Genomic DNA, 24,370 nt, shown 5'->3' with positions numbered 1-24,370 from the left:
GCCTTTTTGACTGTTTCTTTTTTCAGTGCGTCTCTTTCTGTGTCTCCTATTTGCCAGAGTCTGTTTGTTCCTTTCTGTCTTCATTTGTGTGTTTTCTGTGTATGATACTGTTTCTGCCTGCATGTCTTTCTTTCTGTCTGTGTGTGTGTGTGTGTGTGTGTGTGTGTGTGTGTGTGTGTGTGTGTGTGTGTGTGTGTGTCTCTCTCTCTCTCTCTCTCTCTCTCTCTCTCTCTCTCTCTCTCGATCTTTCTTTGTGTCTGTCATTTTCTTGGCTTTGTTTGTGTGCACATCTCCTCGCTCTTTCTCTTTGTGCCTGACTCTTTCAGTCATTTTTTTTTTTTGGTCTCTCTTAAGTCTGTTTCTTTTTGTGTGTCTCTCTCTGTCTGTCTGCATGTCTTTGCCTCTCTCTCTTTCCTGGTTTCTTTTTTTGTTGTCTCTCTTTACCTGTGTTTTGTCTGTACATGGCTTTTTTTTTTTTCCCCGTCTGTCTCCTAAAGCCGCCTGTGTCTTTTTTTTTTTTGGGGTCTCTCTTTATTTGTCTTTCTCTCTGTGTCCCTCTCTGCCATTTTTTTTATTGTGCGTGTCTCTTTGTCTGTGAGAAATTTGCCCCTTTATTTCAGTCTGTTTCTTTTTGTTTTCTCTCTACACGTGTCTGTCTGCACATCTCTCTCTTTTTTTTTTTTTTTTTGTCTGTCTATCTCTTTTGTCTTTGTCAGTGTGAACATATCTCTTGTCTGTCCGTCTGTGTCCCTCTTTCATCTGCCTTGTTTTTGTTTCTTTACCTGTGTCCCTCTGTCTGTACATGTCTCTTTGTTGTCTCGGTTTTGTGTGTCTCTCTTTTTCTTTGTGTGTCTGCACATCTGTCTCTTTGCCAGACTGCGTTCCTCTTATCGCCTGGAAGCATGTATTTCTCTCTCTCGCTCTCTCTCTGTGTAAAAGAGAGAGAGAAGAGATTTATTCTCCTTCCTTAGACGGCTAGTCGAGTGTATTCTCTAAACAGAGGTGTACAGAACTGGTGTATTTTTATTAAACATAAAGAGAGAGACTAATCAATGACAGATTTGGGGACATGAACCATTCAGGCTATAAAAATGTAAACACTTTATTATTTCTGCCCGGTCCAGTCAGAGAGGAGCAGAGTGAGTTTTATTTACTCTGGCTCCTGCTTGTGGAACTCTGCTAACACCGGGCCGTTCCATTGTTAATGTGCAGAATGGTATTATTTTCAGCCCCCCCCCTTTTGTTGACATTTTTCTGATTTCCTAGCTACGTGCTCGCGCAAAAGAATCTTGGGCCGCGTTCAAAAGCTCCTAAACATCCCAAACACGAGATGCTTTCGTTCTCCGTCCCGGCGCAGGTTTCCGCCCGTTCTGGAGACGGAGATCGTCTTATCGACTTGTTAGCCGGGAGCGGAGGCGGGGAGGGAAGTGAATTAGCCCGGATAACAACAAGCTCAGATGGGCGTGTATTTATATTTATTTTGTATATAAATTCCATTGCTCTGTCCATTTATTTTTTTTTTTTTTGCTTTTCTTCTAACCAACAAAACATGTTTAGTGTCTAATCTTGTATGGCCACAAGGGGGCAGAATTAATTTATATATATATATATATATATATATATATATATATATATATATATATATATATATATATATATATATATATATATATATATATATATATATATTTACGCTTATTTATTCTCTTTATTTGGTCATCTGCTCATTCCCATCCATCATCCAGCTCTTTTATTACGCAATAGCTACCAACTAGCTTCCATCCAGCTGTAGCTTTCCGAGAAGCAAAAGAACTCGCCTAGAGAAAATATCTTCATGTAGACTTAAATGGTCTTCAAATCAAATCAAAACAAAAGTTGCTTTGTGTTGACCTTTTTTTTTTTTGTTTTGTGCAACTCTTAAGGTTTTTAACAATCTCGCTGTGTCTTTAGTTTTTCCCTCGGACAAATGCAGACTCATCAGTTTGTTCAAGGTGGGGGACGAGAGCATGTGTTCGGAAAACCTTGCAGCCGCAGTTCCATTAACCATTAATAGTTTACACTGTAAACTCTCAGCGGCGTGTGTCAGCAGGCTCTCGCGAGGACGTTAGCGCTGACTCCATCATCATTAAACGAGTCCCATGAAATCATTCAGCGGTTAATTTGACTCCTTTAACGCAGCGCTAACTGCCAATTACAGTAATGAAACGAGCGCTCGTGCCGGTAAGCAGGCAGGAGAAACGTCCTTTTGCTTTTCTTTTTTTTGAGGGGGGGCTCTGCAGCGTCAGGAAAATGTCCGGGAGACGTTTGACGAGCCTTTGAGGTGAATGAATCAGAACCAGCGATCCGATCGTGTTCACTTACGTCCTCGGAATAAACGGCGAGAACCTGCTGCTTTTGTGAAAGATTCTGTTAAATGGTGTATTAAACAAAGCTTTGACAAACTCTCTGAGAACGATCGAGCGATACCAAAGTCCTGAAGGAGTCCTGATTCGAGTCAAACGTCTGGAAACACCTGGTCTTTTATGGTTTTTGAGATGCACGCATGTTCCCTTTGTTTAGATTCAACACGCTCAGTAAAAGGCAAAAACAGTGAATAAATGGAAGAAAGTTCTGTGGAGTCCAAAGGTGACGTTTTTGTTTCTAACAGAAGAACTCGTGTACGACTGACAACATGAGAGATGATGTTTGCAGGTGTTTCACCCTCACAGTCAAACATGGAGGTGGACACTTATTGGTTTGGGGTTGTTTCATGTGACAGAAGAGACAGAAACCATCACGGCTCCATTCCGTACTCCAGCACCATGCAATTCCATCTGGACTGCAGGACGGATAAACACCACAGAACACGCAGTTCTGGGAGAATAATCCACTTTATCTTGTCGCCGCTTATTTTCCTATAACCCTTGAGTGGGTTTCATTCATTGCCTAATGTACTGTATGAGCACAATGAGTGTGTGTAAACTGGTGTGTGTGTGTGTGTGTGTGTGTGTGTGTGTGTGTGTGTGTGTGTGTGTGAAAGTAAAAGGTGTTTGTGCCAAGTGGAAGCAAATCCGACACGGCTAGGGAAGGAAACGGCGAACAATGAGCGAGAGCTTTTGAGCGAGAGCGATGCCGAGGTCGCGGAGTTCGCCTCATCGCGAGCACAATAAGCTACAGGCCTCGGCGACTCGACGACCGCAGATCAATTGCTCTCGGCACGGGTAACACGAAGGAACTCCGGCTCGCCAGCGCCGGTTAGCACACGTTAACACCCCCCGCCGTACGATTAGCCTAAAAGGTGTCACCCCTCTGCACTTCATTTAGCAGCTGCGCTACACTGAAATAGAGCCGCAACTAATTAACTCCGAGCAGCGCCGTGGCTCCGAGCTCTTTTGTTTTGTTTATTTATAAATGGAGCGTTGGCTTATAGCAATCTAACGTCTTTTCTGACTTGTTACTTTTTTTTTTTTCTTTTTCATGTTGTTTTTTTAGGGACATCACCTACAACATCCTGTTCGAGGCAGTGACCACCCTGCTGGTTCTGTTGTCCTATCAACTGTTCCACAAGGACATCCTGAGGGAGGGGCATATCTATCGGTGCCTCACCAGGGGGCGATGGTGAGTTTGTGGACTTAATGATTGTAGCGTCAGTACTGGATTAAAGTAGATACACGGCAAAAACGATGCTTACTGTGCTGTTGAATGCGTCGGGGCAAAACGAAGTTGCACTGAAACACACCGAACTGCTAACTAGTGTGTATGTTCTGCGCTTGTGTGAGAACATAACTCTTACATACCAGCAGGTGGCGGTAGCGTGCGATTCTAATAGCAAGCAGCGTTTACATCTCCAGCAAACATTACTCGCTACACACCGTTACTCAAAATCTCAAAATAACAAGGTGCCGAGACGAGTAGCACAAATTGACGAAACCGTGGACACTGCAGACTTGTTTGTTTACGAGATGCTCGTTAGCGCGAGGGCATGGGTCTAAACCTTCTGAGCAAACGGTTACGAAGATCTTATAAGAGCAGGCCTAACGTAAAGAAGCCGAGTGTCCTGCAAGTTTACTTTCCCGCCGATAACCTTGCCGTACCACACAACGTCAGGAACCGTACCGTCTCATTTCCTATGCCTCCTTGCTGCGGGAGGCAGACGGCCATTGACAGCATCCTGCCGTTCAGAATGGAAATGAGTGGCTTCATTAATTCAGCAGCTGTTCCCCTCTTTAAGTTCATTCACGGGTCTCATTAGCATCATCACGTCGGCCTTGAAGTTCACCTCCCTGAGCTCAGTCAGCAAAGTTATTTGGCTGCGGTACTTTTTTATTATTTTTTTTTTACTTTGGCTCGGTTTCGGGTGCAGCACCGGGCCATCGGCGATGCCGCATTACGGCAATCGCTCGCAAGCCGACATTCTACCGCGGTGTCTCAAAGGTGACATTGTTGGTCGTTCGGTTCTGGCCCGTTTCCTATCTGAGAGATCGGATGAAATCTCAGCGAGAGCTTTAAACGTATCATTAATGCAACTCCGATACCACTTTTCTTACTTCGGATCTTTTGAGCAGTCACTGTGTCCAATCCGGCTCCATCGACCTCTTTTTTTTTTTTTTTTTTTTCCCCTGATTTAAGAAGCTGAAACCCAAACCATTGGCACCATATCAGCTTGTGCACCGGAGCTTTCTCCCCAGGCAGGCGTCTTTCCCAGCCCCGGGATCAGGATCGACACCGCTTTCTCAGAACTGTTCCCACGTTCGCAGAAACCGCCGTCTGCCAAAGATCCGAAGGTTTGCGTGGAGCCAGTTCTACTCCGGTGGCCTGCAACAGGGTGCGATCGAGTTAAAGTGAGACCCCGGGGGCAGCAAAGGACGGGAGATATTGGAGCGAGAACGTTGCAGCTTGGCTTTGCTTGGCTTTGCTTGGCGTGTTCTGTAAGTGCGAGAACTGCGGAGTCAGCGTGACTCGGACGCGTTTTCGAATCGCGTGCTTGTTTTTGTAGCCGCTTTCTTTTTTTTTTTTTCCTTTCATGTTGCATTAGCGCTGGGAGGGGAGCCAGGGCACACGGGAAAGACCGTTAACCCTGTAACACAAACACGCTTCTTACCCCGTACTCTTTTTCTGATTAGTCACACTTTTCAGGGAAAAATAAAGACTGCTTGAAGTCGTCTTTTGGTTAATTTTCTACTGAAAGATTTTGTCAGGTTTCCAGGTGGTTCGCTACTTAGATGTTCTACATAACACTAGTAAGGGGGCGTCTGCATTTACATTCATCGCATTTGGCACATGCCTTTAACCAGAGCGACTTGCATTTATATCATTCATACAACTGAGCAACTATGGGCTTAAGGGCCTTGCTCAGGGGCCCCTGGACTGGCAGCTCGGAGTGGCTGGGATTTGAACTAACGATCTAAAAAATTATAAGCGACCGCCTCCCACACCTTCACTGCATAGTTGGAGTTGGAACTTCGTCACATCTTCGAAAAAAGCTCAAAGATTAGTTTTACCTCTGGACACTGGAGACTCCTTCCACATCCAGTCGTCTAGACTTCGAACAGACAAGAGGTCTGGACAGATATTTCGTTTGAATCCGGTTGCTTTTTTAAAATTTTTTTAATTATTTTTTTTTTAAACGTTAATAAGACCATGTTATTGGGAGCGGGGGACACGAGTTCTGAAGACCGGTTTCCGCTTTACCTCGGACACTGGAGACTCCTTCCACATCCAGATGTCTAGACTTCCAGACGCCATTGCGCAGGTTTTTACTATAGAAACGCTGTTTATAGTTCATTTGGTCCTGCAGAACTTTTGAATAAAGAATGGGTTTTTATCCCATTATTGTTGCATTCATGTCCATTAAGCTGTTTAGAAAAATAGAAAAAAACAGCTCGGGCTTTTACCCGTCTTGGGGGCCGACATGGAGAATTAATCAACACCTTCCTCTTATAGAATCGCACTTTCCCAAGACGGTTTCAGCAATTGAAAATGTTCGCCTGCTGCCTGATATATCCCACCATCTAACAGGTGCCATAATGAAGAGATAATCAGTGTTATTCACTTCATCGCTCAGTGGTCATAAATTCCTTCCTGTAGAGGACGTTTTTGGATGCAGCATGAAACGTTTCCTTCATTTCTACTAGGAGAGCAAAACATGTCTCAGCAGGACACAAAGTGGAGCTCATTAGAACACCACAAGGAGACTGATTCTGTAATAATGTCCATGGTTTTGGAATGGGATCTTCAATAGCTTGGTGTGGATATACAGCATTTTTGGCCCTATAGCCTATTTAACATGTGTCACTATAGAAAATGACATTTAGCTTGAAATAAAATCCAGTATTTAGTCATGTACACTATCTGTATTAGGACACCTGACTTTTCCAGCCATATTCGGTTCTTCTTCAAACTGGTAACACAAAGTTATTATGAAATTATGCCTTTGCCTTAAACTAGGAGAGCCAAACCTGTTCTGTATATATCCAGCTCCATGAAGAGGTGCTTTACATTGTTTTGGAGTGGAAGATCTCTCGCTGTGGAGCTCCAACCCTATTGAACATGATGAATGTGAACGCTGACTGCACCCCAGGCCTCCTCACCTTCTCAAATACGAGTCTCACAAAAATCTCCACAACAAGGTTGTTATAGTAAGAGCAAATGGAGTTTAATGTGGAATGGGATGTTCAAAACGAAGGACCTACCAATCTTCTGGTCAGGTGTTCCCAAACTTTTGTGCATAGACCAATCAGGCATAACTTTGACATTTACGTTACCACTCAATGTTAGAACACTGAGGATCTCATCATCATGGCACCTGTTAGTGGGTGGATTTATTTCTTAAGCAGCATGTGAACATTTTTTTTCTCCTCAAAGTTTGTTAGAAGCAGGAAAAATGGGCGTAGGGATTTGAGAGTTTGACAAATTGTGTTGTCTAGACGACTGGGTCAGAGCATCTCCAAAACTGCAGATCTTGTGAGATCTTCCTGGTCTGCAGTGGTCAGAATCTCTCAAAAGTGCTCCAAGGAAGGAACAGTGGTGAACCGGCGACAGGGTCGTGGGCGGCCCAGGCTCATTGATGCGCGTGGTCCATGTGGTCCGATCCAACAGCTCCTGTAGCTCAAACTGCTAAAAAAAGTTCATGCTGTTGATGCTCGACGGTTCTGAACTGTTTTAGCAGCAAAAGGGGACCAACACGATATTAGGCAGGTGGTCATAATGTTCTGCTGATCTGTGTATATTATTTATGTAGTTTTAGATGTAGGAATCTTTTCACCTTAAATGTGTTTTAAAATAAGCTTTCAGTTCATCAACAAATCAGTCAGTAGCTGAGTCGGTGGTCTCGGGAAGTTATGGTATGATGATAATGAGCGTGCTTGAGAGACGTATCGAACAGTCCTAGCTCTCATTTTTGTCTTTCTTTTGTCTCTCTACAGTCTGTCTCTGACGAGTCGCTTGGTGAAGACTCTGCTGTATAATTTCGTGCGGCAGGAGAAATGTCCTCCCCCTTCAGCACATGTCTTCCAGTCACAGGGAGACGGAGGAGGTCTGCTGTACGGCCTGGCCTCGGGGGTGGCCAGTGAGTAACACACACACACACACACACACACTACTCTTTGTCACTCCTGGAGCTGTAATGTAAAATAAACTGATGATAGATGTGCAGGTAGAAGCGAGTCTAAAGGTGTGTGTGTGTGTGTGTGTGTGTGTGTGTGTGTGTGTGTGTGTGTGTGATTTGCTAAGCTAGGAGTTAGCAGATTCTCAATCCCTTTTATTAATTTAGTTTTTTGGTTATTTATATATTTATCATATCATTTTCGGGATTGACGATGTGTGTGACGTAAGTGGACCAGGATGTTCATCTGGTCTGCGTGTTGTAGGATGGGGTTGTGTTACGATTATGGTGATGATGATCTTCCTCTTTAGGCTGCTCTCGTTAGGGGTCGTCTACCTGCATGTGTTCCCTCACCACATCTATTAAAACCTCCTCCTCGAAAAAAGTCAAACAAAAATTTATTTTCCATCAGCAAACACTTTAAATCACGTTTAAATTCTTTTCATTTTTTTCTTTTCTTTTTTTTTTTTTTAAATAAAGTCCCCCAGCAGGAAACCTGAATTTATTATTAATCCAAACTCAAAAATAGGAGCCTGTACAGACCTTCACACGTCACTCTTTAAGCAGTGTGTGCAGTCTTTCTTGGATCTAGATGCCTGTCCTCCTCCTTTGTTATCACTCAATCACCTTTTCACGTCCGGGGTTTCTCTCTCTCTCTCTCTCTCTCTCTCTCTCTCTCTCTCTCTCATCCTCTTTCTCTCCCCAAGTGGCAGGCAGGGTTCAGCAGAGGGACACGTCAGATGATCTGTCAGCTCTGCTGAAGCTTCCCACGCCGTGTGAACTTACAGTATACTTTCAGAAATGTGCATCCAATACTCCTAACCCCCCCTCTCTCTTTATCTCCCTGTCCTTCATTCTTCAAACCTGGTTCCAAGAAATATCTTTCAGGCCTAATTACCCCAAGGAGCCTTCAATCTGATCTCTGATTGGTCGAAAGGTATTGATTAATATCCTATAACCGCAGCTCACAGGAGTCCTGGATGTGCAACATGTTAATTTAAAATACCAGTTTCCATAGCGAGATCTGGGACTCGTATAACTAAAGTAACGCAACCCGTTTTCATTTTCTGTTCGAGGAATCGACTGAAACTTTGTGAGCGACACGATCACGCAGAGCTCAATTACTGAATAATACGTTACTTTAAATCGCACGTCCGAGCGCTTAGCCAGCCAACGCTGGGTCCAAAAAAAACAGTTTATGCACTCGTATGTTCACCAGACCAATACGTTTTAAATAAAGAGAGCACAGGATTGTTTTTTAATTTAAAATAAACAAATGCACAAACGTGTGATGGAGTGAAAAAAAAAAACCGGACAAACTCGGACAACGCAATAAAGCGCACGGCGGTTAATAAGCATGATTCAACCTCGTGTGAAATATTACTAATGCGAATCCAAGTCATGAGTTTTTATTTGTGGTGGGTTTTTTTTCAGCTTTTTTCTTAGAAAATGTAAAAAAGAGAGAGCAGATGTCTCAGTTGTGTCCTATAACGCCTCAAAACGGTGCAGACAGACAGCTAATGAGATGATTAACATCTCTGACTCACAGGTGTGTGTGTGGGCAAGTGAGTCATCGTGTTCTGTGGAATCCAGACAACACGCTCTTATTGTCTGCACGGCAAAGTAGACGAGCTAAATGGAGCATCGAGCTTCTTCACTCCACACGCTCTCCCTCTATTCCTGTCCTCCCGTCCCAACCCTCTCACCAGGCGGAATTCCCGCTCCGAATGCCAGAGCTGATCCCGTTTCCCACACCGGGAGCTTTTGGCTCGCCGATCTGCCCGCGAGAATTCCCCCTTTCCAGATTTGGCCACAGCTTAACCGCGTATCCCGTAACTCCGGGAACAAGGTTGTACGCTATCCTGAAACGGCAGCATTGTTTGTTCTTTTTTGTTTATTTAGTTTATTTGTTTTCCCCCGTTTCCCCTTTTAGAGGTTTGATGCGCAGCTGTCAGAAGATGCACATAAAATCGTTGGGTCGCAAATCGCGAGTGGAATCTGCATCAGCACACACCGGGTCCTGGCGTATTCCGGCTCAAAATGCTTCTCTTTATCTGTTATGCTACGCTAACGTTATATAAACCATTTTGTGTGTTCAATTCAGCCACAAGGTGTCAGTGAAGTCAGGTAGGTGAGGTGAGGTGAGGTGAGGAGGCCTGGTGTGCAGTCAGCATCCTTGTTCAATAGGGTTGAGGTCAAATCTTAGGCCATTAGCAGGCTGCTCAAGATCTTCCAAACTTCCAACCCCATGAAAACTTTATCTCCATGGAGCTGGCATTGTGCACAGGGCAATTGTGATTCTGGAACAGGTTTGGATCTCGTAGTTGAGGTGAAGGCAAAATTTCGTGCTTCCAACTTGGTGGTAACAGTTTGGGAAGGAATCGTATAAGTGTGGAAGAGGCCGGTGTCCCAATACTTTTGGTAAAAAATGTATAAGGCAGGAGTTGTAGAGAACCGTCTCGCCATCTGTAGTTTTTAGTGTGTGTGTGTGTGTGTGTGTGTGTGTGTGTGTGTGTGTGTGCACCGCTTCCTACTGCATAAACATTAAGTACAAATAGATTGCAGCCTGAGACGGAAATGCCGTTTCTGTGAAAGTCACAACATTCTTCGAAACATTTCTATTTCTCAGCAAAAAAGGAAAAATGCTTAAATCTATTAAGCGCACTATTATTCCCCTGTGACCTCCCTTGCTAATGATTCATCACCAATCGAAACGCTCTGAAGCACAAGTCGTCCGTGACTAATCCATACCTCGCCAGTACGCCGGAGCCGTTCGCTCTACCTGGTCAATTCCTCCGGCCGTCTTTCACCCACCGCGTATCGATTTCATATCCCGAGACGTCCTTTGTGGAGGCTGGAGCCTCGTTTTTGTCGTCGTTGTTTTCCATTGATGCAGAAATTCCCACCGACGTTCGACTTCGCTTTCAATATGCTCACATGCAGTGTTCTGGGACACATTCGCCAGTTGTCTGGTCATTTCATTTTCGAGATTTTTTGTCATTTTGATTAGTCATGATTCATGTCTCGGAATGAAAACGCAGACGTCACGTTTCAGAGTATTTACTCGGCGTCGCTCATAGTTTGTGAGCACCAAATGTTTGGTATGTGCCTTTTTTTTTCGAATATTCCATTCCACGTCGAGTCCACATATGCTCTTATAATAACCGCCAATCTTCTAGTTAGATGTTCCACTGGATTTTGTGGAGATTCCTGCGAGATTCCGTTCAGCCGCAAAGGTGTTACGTACTGATGTAGAGGCGGAGAGGAGACCTGGGGTGCAGTCAGTGTTCACATTCATATTTACATTTACATTTGCGGCATTTGGCAGACGCCCTTATCCAGAGCGACGTACAACTGAGCAGGGGAGGGTTTTTAGGGCTTTGCTCAAGGGCCCAGCAGTGGCAGCTTGGTGGTGGTGGGATTTTGAACCTGTGATCTTGTGATCCAAAGCCCAATGCCTTAACCACTGAGCTACCACCTCCCTATATATACTCCCTCATATACTTATTAGGGTTGGAAATCTTTCACATCTTCCATCCCATTAAAAGCAGAGTTTTATGGAGCTGGCGGCAGAGGCATTGTCCTGTTACATCAGGTTTCGGTCTTCTAGTTGAAGTGGAGGCAAAATTTCATGCTCCTGCATTGTGTGCATCGGGGTTAGAATTGTGCTCCAAGTTGGACTCATGGTGTGGAGTGGAGTGGACCTGCCTGCTCTCATGGCTGAGGGGAATCAATGAGGTCCAGACTCACTCGATCAATAATCTACAGCTCAGGCACCAGCTACAGCCACAGCGTGTGTGTGTGTGTGTGTGTGTGTGTGTGTGTGTGTGTGTGTGTGTGTGTGTGTGTGTGTGTGTGTATTGGGAGTCGTAAGAAGATCTAGAGAAAAAGGCCCATTTCTGAATTGGATAAGGTTTAGGGGTGTGTGTTTGCGTGTGCATGCCATAAGATCTAGAAAGAAAAATAAAACCAAAAGAATTCTGGATATGATAAGGTTTACGTGTGTGGGTGGCCTCAGAAGATCTAGAAACAAAGGTCCATGTCTAAATAGGATAAGTTTTAGGTGAGTGTGTATTAGGTGTCGTCAGAAGCTCTAGAGGGGAAATAATGGCCATGTGTAAATCGGATATGGTTTAGGTGTCCTAGATCTAGAATAAGTGATTTAGTGATCTAGAATAAGTCTATGTCTGGAAAGGATGAGATTAAGGTGTGTGTGTGTGTGTGTGTGTGTGTGTGTGTGTGTGTGTGTGTGTGTGTGTGTGTGTGTGTGTGTGTGTGTGTGTGTGTGTGTGTGTGTGTGTGAGAGAGACTTTATAATAGATGTTAAGCAGAACTGTAATGTTATTATCTGTCTGTGTTTGTCCAGACTGCTGGGTCACTAAGGTAAAGTGTGTGTGTGTGTGTGTGTGTGTGTGTGTGTGTGTGTGGATAAAAAGAGCGCTAATGACCTGGAATAGCCTGTATTTTTTTTTTTTTGCCGTGTTTATCCGAGCTCCTGGTCGCCGCCCCGACATCATTTGTTTGGCTGGAGAAAAGAAGTGTCATGGGTCACACGTCACCCCTTCACGTGAAGCCCTCACCTGTGTTTCCCTTCTGCAGGAGCGTGTAGTAGTGTCTCATGTCCTATTTGATCAACATGGGCATTAGGGCACTACAAGCTATTAGGGGGGTGTGTGTGTGTGGGGCAGGACAAGGGATGGCGGCCAGTCAGGACAAACAGCAGTGAGGTAAACCAGATCCGTGTGTGTGTGTGTGTGTGTGTGTGTGTGTGTGTGTGTGTGTGTGTGTGATTGCATGAATAAACACGTGACTGGTTATTCAGCATACAGACGTGTGACAAATAAAAGGAAAAGCTGCGTTTATTTATTTTGATTCGCGTTTGTTCGTCCTTCCAAAAGTCGTCCATTAAGGGAAAACATTGGGTGTGTCCTGTCAGATTGACTCCGCCTACAAGGCTTTGGATTATATTGAGGTTGTAAATCAGGGGTGCATCACATAACAGGCCAAAATCTATAAAACAGTAAGTTGCAGGCAAAATTGGTTATTAGGATGTAAAAAAATTTTTGTCTGAAGTTTCAGAAAATATTTCCTGCTGCGATTTGATGTTTTTCTAGACCTCCAGCTCAGTGTTTGGTGTCCCCACCACCGACGCTGCCTCACAACACAAAACCCACACTGTCTTCTCGAAGCAGGAACATGCCCTCGCTTTCCCACCTTTCATTCAATTCTCTTCCTTTCTCTTCTTGGATATTTTGGGATTGAAGGTTGATATTTGTAAAGTCCGCTCGTCGAAAAACCGTCCATGCAACTCTGAAGGAGAAACACTGCACTCTAGCAGCGGGACGTCACTTTGCGGGTCAAGAAATCGAATCCGGACAACGTGCGCTAAAAATTTGCATGAAACCCATTCGAGACAAACATGCGCAGTGGAAGCTCTCCTCAAGTTTGACACCCGTGTTGGAAATGATCTAGTGTGGCTTTCATACACACTGGATCATCATCATCATAGTTCTTCCATAAGATTACGGGTGTCCCCAAGTAAGGATTTATATAGTTGACTCAAACATCGTTTTGCCCAAAGATTTTTTTTGTTGTTTCTTTTTTCTTGGTCAGATGTCCAAAAATATTTGGACATATAGACTAAAAAAAAATCTCTCACCTACATCAGTTTTTGACCAACGCCATCGTGGCTAAACGAATCTAGTGGAACATCTACCCAGAAAAATGGCGCTCATAATTAGAGGAAAAACTGTGGATTGAAAAAAAGAGTTCAGGTGTCCACAAACTTTTACTCTCCTCACCCAAACGTTCTCACAAATCTACCGAGGTTATAAAGACACTTTTACCGGATACGACATTCCTGCTCGTGTTCCAGATTTTCAGACCTCGTGTTTGTTGATGGTTTTTATGGAGTTTGTTTGCTAATCTTTTTTTTACTCAGGTTTGGCTCCAACCTGTGGGGCCATCATGTCTAACCACAAGTCATTAGCAGTGGAGACAGACATCCCACCGTGTGCATGCGCGCGCACACACACACACACACACACACACACACACACACACACACGTGCACACACACGTGCACACAAAAGTGCTTAGTTGTAGATTGGCCTCGACATAACCATGGGAAATAAATACTTTAGTCAGGCAGTCTGTGAACACACTCTGCATTCTGCGCTCTTTCTCATATACACACACACACACACACACACACACTGTGAACGATCCGTGCTCCAAGGCCAACTCATAGATGGATGGCATTTGGTGCCGGTGTGTTTTCTGATGTCTAATTGATTACTGTGCATCGCTCCTGACCACATGACCTCCAGCTGACTGAACGTACGTGTGTGTGTGTGAGAGAGAGAGAGAGAGAGAGACACCAGGCCCAGAGCTGCTCCGGCATGCTAATTAGCGAGCTGCACTCTAGATGTGGATAAAGATACACTGAGAGCTGTTTGTGTTTATATACATTTTAGATCAGAGACAGACGTTACTCACTGCACATTAAATAAATAAACACACAGCAAGCTGCAGAGGTCCTGGAGTCAGTCAGGGCTTCCATCACCCTCATGGTGACCTTCATCCTGCAGCATTTTCAAGCAAAATCCTGAACAGTTGTGACGAAGCACAGGACCCAGAGCCCCGTCTTTAGGCGAAAAAAGTCAATTTCTGTTACGCTGTGCGGAAGTGATGGCGTCCTTTCACTTTCTCCTGGAAAGTCTGTGCATTTGGAGAAACGATCATTTCTTAGATCCGTAGAAGACACGAAAGAAATGTGGGTTTGAGGAAAAAATTGATCCTTATGTTACTTCCTCTTCCTCCACCTAAAAACTCTCTCTCTCTCTCTCTCTCTCTCTCTCTCTCTCTCTCCAGGTGGATTATGGAGCGTGTTCACCCTGGGCGGAGCCGGGACCAAGCCGGGGGTGGAGCAGGAACACAACCAGTTACCGCTGTCCAATCAGAGCCTGTTGTTGCTGCTCATCCTGGCCAATCTGACAGATGGACCCGACTGGCCGAACCCTTACAGACAAGCCATCACCTGCTTCAAAAACACACAAGGTTCTTTATGTCCTCCTTCACGTCACTCGATCATTTCACGTCCCGTGTCCTGCTGCAGGGCGGCCGATCAGGACAAATCCAGCATGGGTGTCCTGAGGAACTTCTTAACCAATGTTTTTCCCCACTATACATTCATTTTGTGTGTGTGTGTTGCAGATACGTCCTCTACTCCATCCCCGCAGCCTCACACGTTTCAGATCAACTTCAACAGCCTGTACACAGCGCTGTGTGAGCAGCAGAGGTCCGACCAGGTGACTCTCCTGCTGTACACACTGCTGCACCAGAACTCCAACATGAAGACCTACATGCTGTCGAGAACTGACATGGAGAACCTGGTGAGCACCAGCGCTTGAACGCTCTTGGAGCAGGGCGCTTCCTAATATGTTAGTTTCTATAGTAACGGAACCTACTCTCTGTTTTCCATGTGGTGAAGGCGTTGAAGTCTCTCTGTCTCTATTCACCAGGTGATTCCGATCCTGGAGATCCTCTATCACGTGGAGGAAAGAAATTCTCATCACGTGTACATGGCCCTCATCATCCTCCTCATCCTCACCGAGGACGACACCTTCAACCGATCCATACACGAAGTGGTTCGTACACTCTCTCTCTCTCTCTCTCTCTCTCTCTCTCTCTCTCTCTCTCTCTCTCTCGCGTGCTCATATACGTGTGCACGGGCGTTCTCTATTCCACACAAAACCGGAGGTATAGGAGAAGGAAGAAAGGCAAGAAAGAGAGAAATACAAAAAATGTTGATAAAAGATTCTGAACTGCAATAGTTAAACTCTGTATTTGCCTTTTTCTTTGTGTGTGTGTGTGTGTGTGTGTGTGTGTGTGTGTGTGTGTGTGTGTGTGTGTGTGTCAGACACTGAAGAACATAAGCTGGTACACAGAGCGGGCTCTGACGGAGATTTCTCTCGGCAGTCTGTTGATCCTCGTGGTGATTCGCACCATCCAGTTCAACATGACCCGCACCAGGGTACGACTTTCACATACCTCCTCCACTGATCCAGTCCACACACAACAGAGGGGACGGGACAGGACATGAAATCACGAAGGGAAAGGAAGTAGAAAGTGAAAGGATAGGAAAGAGCGAAGGAGAGGGGGCCGGACATGAAAGGGAAATGAAGAAGAAGTGAAAGGAACGAAAAGGAAAAAAATAAAGGGACGGGACAGGACATGAAGGGAAAGGGAAGGAAAGTGAAGAGAAATGAAGGGGGTGGTACAAGATAGAAAAGACAGAAAGGTGCAAGAAAAGAGAATGAAAGGACATGAAAGGAAAGACAACAGACATGAAAGGGGAAAGGAAGGGAACACATCGTTCTGTTTCTTCTGAGCTTTAGATCCTCATCATTTGTGGTGTTCTGGTTTTCAGGATAAGTACCTGCACACCAACTGCCTAGCAGCTCTGGCCAACATGTCCGCCCAATTCCGCTGTCTTCACCAGTACGCCGCCCAGCGCATCATCAGGTGTGTGTGTGTGTGTGTGTGTGTGTGTGTGTCTCTCTCTAACTGGCCACTGGCCACTGTTACAGATGGTCTTATTAGCATTGATCCAGAACCCTCACACAGAAGAGCAGGACAGGGCCTAGTAAAACACACACACGCACACACACACCGTGAGCATCAACATGTTTACCCGCTGAGTGCCGTACACACACGGATGAGATTTCAGCTCACGATGTTCCCGTCACTAATAATGACTTACAATGATGTTTGTCAAATATTATTTGGCGGAAATTTTGCGCAGCCGTTCGTCAACAGCGTCGCCCGAGCACCATGACAACCATTTAATGTGCAACATCTTTTTCATTTATTTATGACAATCTCAATTTATTTATTTATTTATTTATTTATTTATTTATTTATTTATTTATTTATTTATCTTTTTGGGAGGGGTGTTGCAAAGTGAAAGTTTTATTTATTTATTCATTTAACTTTTTTACATTTATGCCATTTAGCAGATTCTGGGTTTGTTTGTTTGTTTGTTTGTTTGTTTGTTTTTGTTTTTTCCCCCAACATTTTTCAATGTATTGTGAAATATATTTACCAGAAAGCGTGAGAGAACTCTTATGGTCGAGTGTCCACAAACTTTTGCTCATAACACATAAAATTGCTTTGTGCTCCTTTTTTAACATCCCATTCCACATGTAGTGCTCATTTGCTCTTATAATGAGCTCCACTCTTCTGGGAAGATGTTCCACTAGATTTTGTGGAGATTAGTTCAGAGGCCTAGAGTACATTCAGGTCATGATGTCTGGAGCTCTATATCACTAGATCTTCCACTCCAACCCATTTGAAGCAGCTCTCCATGGTGCTGACTTTGTGCACAGGGGTATTGTCAGGTTTGGGTCTCCTCAAGAGAGGGAAATTTCATGCTCCAACATCCAAACACATCCTATACAATGTTTGTTTGGGGAGGAACCACATATAGCTGGAAAAGTCAGGTGTCCTAATACTTTTGGCCATATAGTGTGAGTAGAGCCTTCAGGGTTCCAGCATGACAAAGTCAGCACCATGAAGATCTGAAATCTCCAGAAACACTCCAAAAGCTGACCAGAATATAACCCAGGATGAAGATCTCTCCACTATTAGCAATACGACTCTCCCGTTGTAGCTCTTTAACCCCATTCTGTTTGTGTTCCAGGACGTTGCTCGTATCCACTCGTATCGTTTTTCTCGTCTTCGCTCGCCAGATTTGTCATGATTTGGTTCGGAGTGACGGAACCCACCCTGATGCCAGTGTTGATCGTGTGCCCTCATTCTGTCTGACTGTAATGGAGGAATAAAGCAGCATCGTGTTCTTGAATCAGATTTATTTTTTTTCTCAGCAATGACCTTTTTTCCATCACTTATTATCCCTGGCCGAGGAGCTTTTTCACCCTCTGCCAAGATCCGATTAGCAAAACGTGTCGAATTATTTCAGGAAGAGACGACGACAACGGCGTATTTGCCTTAGCAACCGCTCTGACTGACGAGAGCCCTAATTACACACTGCAGTGCTGGATTAGTGCTAGCGGTTAGCTCGTGTGTGTGTGTGTGTGTGTGTGTGTGTGTGTGTGTGTGTGTGTGTGTGTGTGTGTGTGTGTGTGTGTGTGTGTGTGTGTGTGTGTGTGTGTGGAGATTAGTTCAGAGGCCTAGAGTACATTCAGGTCATGATGTCTGAGCTCTATATCACTAGATCTTCCACTCCAACCCATTTGAAGCAGCTCTCCATGGTGCTGACTTTGTGCACAGGGGTATTGTCAGGTTTGGGTCTCCTCAAGAGAAGGGAAATTTCATGCTCCAACATCCAAACACATCCTATACAATGTTTGTTTGGGGAGGAACCACATATAGCTGGAAAAGTCAGGTGTCCTAATACTTTTGGCCATATAGTGTGAGTAGAGCCTTCAGGGTTCCAGCATGACAAAGTCAGCACCATGAAGATCTGAAATCTCCAGAAACACTCCAAAAGCTGACCAGAATATAACCCAGGATGAAGATCTCTCCACTATTAGCAATACGACTCTCCCGTTGTAGCTCTTTAACCCCATTCTGTTTGTGTTCCAGGACGTTGCTCGTATCCACTCGTATCGTTTTTCTCGTCTTCGCTCGCCAGATTTGTCATGATTTGGTTCGGAGTGACGAAACCCACCCTGATGCCAGTGTTGACCGCGTGCCCTCATTCTGTCTGACTGTAATGGAGGAATAAAGCAGCATCGTGTTCTTGAATCAGATTTATTTTTTTTCTCAGCAATGACCTTTTTTCCATCACTTATTATCCCTGGCCGAGGAGCTTTTTCACCCTCTGCCAAGATCCGATTAGCAAAACGTGTCGAATTATTTCAGGAAGAGACGACGACAACGGCGTATTTGCCTTAGCAACCGCTCTGACTGACGAGCCCTAATTACACACTGCAGTGCTGGATTAGTGCTAGCGGTTAGCTCGTGTGTGTGTGTGTGTGTGTGTGTGTGTGTGTGTGTGTGTGTGTGTGTGTGTGTGTGTGTGTGTGTGTGTGTGTGTGTGTATGGGGCTAAAGTGTATGAGCATGTTCCTTCTATGTAGTTTCCAGCTTAATTGCGTGTGTGGGTTCCTTTTAGTGATTTATTTTTGCTTTATTTTTGTGTGTGTGTGTGTGTGTGTGTGTGTGTGTGTGTGTGTGTGTAGCTAAACTGAGTGTGTTCTTTTCTGTAGTTTCTAGTCTAATTGTGTGTTACTTTACTTTTCTGTTTTTCCTTGTGGTGTGTGTGTGTGTGTGTGTGTGTGTGTGTGTGTGTGTGTGTGTGAGAGAGAGAGAGAGATTGAGATTCTTGGCAATCGGCTGGAGCAGGTAGTGGAAAGTGGACTCCAGCCACATTACACTTACAACAGTCCTCCCATGCTCTCGCTCTCTCTCTCTCTCTTTCTCTTTTGGGTTCATGGGTTTCTGTGCTCCGATCAGCTTCCAAAGTTCTCCTTCATTCCCAGTCACCTCAATATCATGGTAATTCTTTGTTGCCTATTTAATCACAGCCATTAGAATACTCTCTGTGTGTGTGTGTGTGAGAGAGAGAGAGAGATTCTTGGCAATCGGCTGGAGCAGGTAGTGGAAAGTGGACTCCAGCCACATTACACTTACAACAGTCCTCCCATTTTCTCTCTCTCTCTCTTTCTCTTTTGGGTTCATGGGTTTCTGTGCTCCGATCAGCTTCCAAAGTTCTCCTTCATTCCCAGTCACCTCAATATCATGGTAATTCTTTGTTGCCTATTTAATCACAGCCATTAGAATACTCTGTGTGTGTGTGTGTGTGTGTGTGTGTGTGTGTGTGTGTATGGGGCTAAAGTGTATGAGCATGTTCCTTCTATGTAGTTTCCAGCTTAATTGCGTGTGTGGGTTCCTTTTAGTGATTTATTTTTGCTTTATTTTTGTATGTGTTTAGTTTGGTGTGTGTGTGTGTGTGTGTGTGTGTGTGTGTGTGTGTGTGTGTGTGTGTGTGTGTGTGTGTGTAGCTAAACTGAGTGTGTTCTTTTCTGTAGTTTCTAGTCTAATTGTGTGTTACTTTACTTTTCTGTTTTTCCTTGTGGTGTGTGTGTGTGTGTGTGTGTGTGTGTGTGTGTGTGTGTGTGTGTGTGTGTGTGTGTGTGTGTGTGTGTGTGTGTGTGTGTGTGTGTGTGTGTGTGTGTGAGAGAGAGAGAGAGATTGAGATTCTTGGCAATCGGCTGGAGCAGGTAGTGGAAAGTGGACTCCAGCCACATTACACTTACAACAGTCCTCCCATTTTCTCTCTCTCTCTCTCTCTCTCTCTCTCTCTCTCTCTCTCTGTGTGTGTCAGTGGGCATCAGTGTTTTTCCGTTGTTTTCAGCACTGAGGGTGGTCGTGGTGTTTTCATGTCTGTTGTAGATGTTCAGGTCTTTTCTAGGTCTTCTGCTGGACATTTATTAATGAAGTCCAGCTCTCTCGCTCTCTCTCTCTCTCTCTCTCTCTCTCTCTCTCTTTCTCTTTTGGGTTCATGGGTTTCTGTGCTCCGATCAGCTTCCAAAGTTCTCCTTCATTCCCAGTCACCTCAATATCATGGTAATTCTTTGTTGCCTATTTAATCACAGCCATTAGAATACTCTCTGTGTGTGTGTGTGTGTGTGTGTGTGTGTGTGTGTGTGTGTGTGTGTGTCACACTTAATGTTGCCAAAAAAATTGTTCCAGAAATCTTTGGACACCTGACCATCAAACCCTTTTGTCCTTTTTGAACAAAGAAGGAGGAGGTCTGGGGTTTCATAGGTGTTCCTGTCCATTCCAGAGGCTGTTCAGTGGAGTCGAGGGGTTGAGGATCCCTGAGACCGAGCCTTGTATATTTTTAGACCAATGTCTTCATGGCTGGTGGTTATTGACGAACAGTGTTCGAGTTCCAGTGAAGGGAAACTGTCATACTACAGGATTCAGAGGCGTCCAGTACAATTGTGTAGCGAAGGTTTTGGATACTTCATACTACAACCGAGTTGCTTCGACAGTCACGTTTATCGAGAATCCAGACAGCACAAACTCCCTTTCTGTTAATTTTGGTGGACAAACACACGTTGTCCAGCCTCCGTTTCCATCCCGCCGTCTTTCTGCCCTCAAGAAAAAGACACATTAGCTGCATAACGCCTTCAGGTCTCCTGCTGATTCCTCGTTTATTTTCTTTTAACAATTACACTCTAATCTACACCTCCTGAGCTCTTCAAACTACAGTGTCGTCGTCTTCTTATCATCATTAGAAATTATCAGCAGCAGCTTTTTTTTTTTTTTTTTCCTCTTCATGATGTCTGGCACTTTTAAATTTAACAACCAACACCTCAGAAAATACAAAAAAACCCTACAGGAATAAATTTCCTATGCCTCAGCGGGGAGCTGATAAAGACGCTCATCGATGCTCTTGCTAATGATTTAACGGCTCTCCCGAGACCTGTTTGTCAGGCCGAGAGGTTTTTTTTCCCCCCTGTTGTAGCTGTGTAGCGGTTATTGATTTTGTAAGCGATGTGCGAGTCGCTCTAGCAGTTCATGCTAATTGCTACAGGAACTCGTTCTCCAGCATTGGTGAACACCGTGAACAATGCAGCAGTGATCAGTGAAGCCATCAGATTCCTCAATAAGAGACTGGACCACATTATATATAACTCGTTAACTCATTAATTTTACAGCACTAATTTCATTAACGCCCGATTAATGCAGCGCACATTTCTGTTAGATTGTTTTTATTTAAAATCAGAGACGAAATTAAAACCTTCAACTCAAAATTTTTATTCACAACGTCCTTTCTTTACTCAGATATTTAAAAACTATATATATTTTTCATTTACCTGACATTTGTTTTACTGATGCGCCAAGTCTCAAATCAAGCACCAAAATCCGCCCACACATCCGGCAATTAAACCCGTCCGTGTGGAAACAAAGCAAAAGTCCTGTTTGGTGTCCTGATGATTTCATCATTTAAAACCACAATTAAAACATTTGCAAGAGTATTTTTATGAGTTGCTCCGTCATCGGAAAATGTGAACAGGCTTGTGTAGGTAAATTGCTGAGGGCAAAGAAAGGGCAGTAATGAGAACCCGGTATTTCATTTTTCTTTTTTCCTTTTTTTCTTGTGCCAAACAGATTTGAACAAGTTCTTTGAAAAACATCTATGAGCTTTGAAACGAGTCTAGGTTTCGTTCTCTATGTTCAGTTTTGGTTTCACTAATAATGAACATTCATATTTGTCTATGCCCATGTTGATTAGATTGTATTAATATAAGAGATTTAGAACAGATACAAATGTGCGATTAAGTTGCGATTATTCACAATGTAACTCAAAGCAATCTTGCGATTACCGTATTTTTCGGACTATAAGCCGCTATTTTTCCCACGTTTTGAACCCTGCGGCTTAAACAACGAAGCGGCTAATTTATGGATTTTTCCTGGGTTTTTCCCGGTTTCCCAAAATTCAAGCCAAAAAACTGAACCCCATAACATTAGACCAATGAAATTGGAGAAAAAACTTCCATCCGGTGATTTTTAAACGCACGACGATGCTAAAAGTTAAACTCCCGAGAGAAATAGTTGTGAAAGGAAGGAGGAAGACAGTGAACAATGACTTACTTGGTAGCTACTGTTTAGATACAAGCCGTTGTAACGCGTTGAGTCTGGGTGAAGGGAGAGCTCGCTGACTCCAGTTACAACAGAAATCATATAAGCACAGACGGGTTTCCAAAACTCGTGCTTTTTTATATTTCTTGGCAACAGCGTTATGGGTTAGTCAAAGAAACTTAGAAATGAGCATCAGAAAATAATAAGGACATATTCCTCAGTCTCACACGCACACACATGCAGTAATACCGGAGAAAAAGCAGTGGCAGGCTATTCCCAAAATACCGCTATGCTCCTAAAGGAAGCGCAACATATTTCACCCGTTTTAACGTGTCTTTCGTTAAAGCCTGTGTAAAGTACATTAGTGTAGACACCTGCGGCTTATTTAGGTTAAATATAAAAATATTTGTAAAATTCAGTGTGTGCAGCTTATATATGGGTGCGCTTTATAGTCCGGAAATTATAGTCCGGAAGAAAATTAAGTTTTTTTTTTTATTAACGCGGTTTATTATTAACATTTGTGACCATTAACAGTTTACATTTTTAAAACAATTTTAAATAAAAATGCTTGCTTGTTTAAATAATATATCAAATAATTTTTTTATATTTTATACAAATACAATGAAATAAATCAAATTGATGCAATATAATAATTTAATTATATTGATTGATTTTTATATTGGCAATTAAATACATTTTAATAAATGGAAAGATTAAATAGTTTACATTTGTTAGACTCTATTTGGGGTCTAGATACAGATTTAATATTTTAATATTCATTCATTCACTCCCTCAATATGCGGAGTTTTCAGGATTTTGAAATGAAGAAAACGCAAAAAAATCTATAGCGCTGCCGTTGGTGACTGCAGGAAGTGGCAGCGATTTTTGCACGTGCAAATTTCAATTTCGATTTCTACAACCAATGTTCATGCATCGATTTGAAAAAAGTGTGCATAACATAATTAACATATTTGCAGCAATAGAAAACAATTTCTCTATAATTATTAGTGGATGTGCTCTACTTTTATTTACAAAGTGACCAATGTTTGATATGCAGATCGATTTCTCTTCGCTAAACCGTTTCTCGCTACGTAAATACGACGCATCACAACACCACGGAGACCGAGGCGTGTCCTGAGAGTCACATAGAATACAGATTGACATGGCAGAGGTAGAGCTGTAACTTCCTGGAGAAAGAACGTGTATTATTACCACGTTTGTGATTATTATAACGTCCATTCTTCAGGGAAGATTTTGAGATTTGTTCGAGTCAAACTCTGGTACTGATGTAGGTGAGGAGGACAAGGGTGCAATCAGGGTTCTAATTAATCTCAAAGGTGTATAATATGGTTGGAGCTCTATAGCAGGAGATCTTCCACTCCATCCCATTGAAAGTAGATGTTCATGGAGCTGGCTTTGTGTACAAGGGCATAGTCATGCTGGGTGTTCAGTGTTCATGACTATTTGGAGGAGGTGGTAGCTCAGTGGTTAAGATGTTGGACTTTTTGATCATAAGGTTGTGAGTTCAAATCCCAGCACCACCAAGCTGACAGTTTTGGGCCCTTGACCAAGGCCCTTACCTGCTAATGTAAATGTGTTTGTAATGTTGAACATTCTTTGTTCGGTCCCGGAAGCCCATAAAACGAAAGACTATGTAAAAATCAGCAAAAATGTAAAAATATTTCAAATCATGGGGAGAATCACATATATTTTTTTTTATTTAACTTTTTTTTTCTCGGAATCAAAAATTAGTCAGCAAAAAAAAAATCAAGAAATAATGCAAACCTTTTGATTAATTATGAAATTTGCAAAAAAATTCTGTGTGTGTGTGTGTGTGTGTGTGTGTGTGTGTGTGTGTGTGTGTGTGTGTGTGTGTGTGTGTGTGTGTGTGTGTGTGTGTGTGTGTGTGTGTGTGTGTGTGTGTATGGGGGGAGGCAGGAGCTCAGATTGGAAGACGTGAGAGACAGAGCCGGTTATTTTTAACAGTGAGGACCATCAGGGGAACACACCATACCGTCTACCGCTTTTCCTCCTGCTATCTCTCTCTCTCTCACACACACACACACACACACACACACACACACACACACACACACACACACACACACACACACACATGCGACTGCTGCCGGAACACTTCGAATAAGAAAATAGATCAGGGGGTGGAGGA

General features: G+C 43.5%; 1 protein-coding gene across 1 annotated transcript in view; it reads left to right on the top strand.

Annotated features, from left to right (window-relative positions):
- Nucleotides 1-24,370, top strand: part of dym (dymeclin) — a 55,245-nt gene that overhangs the window by 7,112 nt on the left and 23,763 nt on the right. Inside the window, exons 7-13 of the mRNA XM_046867779.1 lie at nucleotides 3,472-3,597; nucleotides 7,404-7,546; nucleotides 14,456-14,641; nucleotides 14,798-14,976; nucleotides 15,106-15,231; nucleotides 15,504-15,617; nucleotides 16,014-16,108. Of these exons, the coding sequence (XP_046723735.1) occupies nucleotides 3,472-3,597; nucleotides 7,404-7,546; nucleotides 14,456-14,641; nucleotides 14,798-14,976; nucleotides 15,106-15,231; nucleotides 15,504-15,617; nucleotides 16,014-16,108 (969 nt within the window). The remainder of the gene's footprint in view (nucleotides 1-3,471; nucleotides 3,598-7,403; nucleotides 7,547-14,455; nucleotides 14,642-14,797; nucleotides 14,977-15,105; nucleotides 15,232-15,503; nucleotides 15,618-16,013; nucleotides 16,109-24,370) is intronic.

The sequence above is a fragment of the Silurus meridionalis genome, chromosome 15, assembly GCF_014805685.1.
Source record: "Silurus meridionalis isolate SWU-2019-XX chromosome 15, ASM1480568v1, whole genome shotgun sequence".
Classification (NCBI taxonomy): domain Eukaryota; kingdom Metazoa; phylum Chordata; class Actinopteri; order Siluriformes; family Siluridae; genus Silurus; species Silurus meridionalis.
Note: the sequence above shows the minus strand (reverse complement) of the source record. Positions and strands in the feature narration are given on the sequence as shown.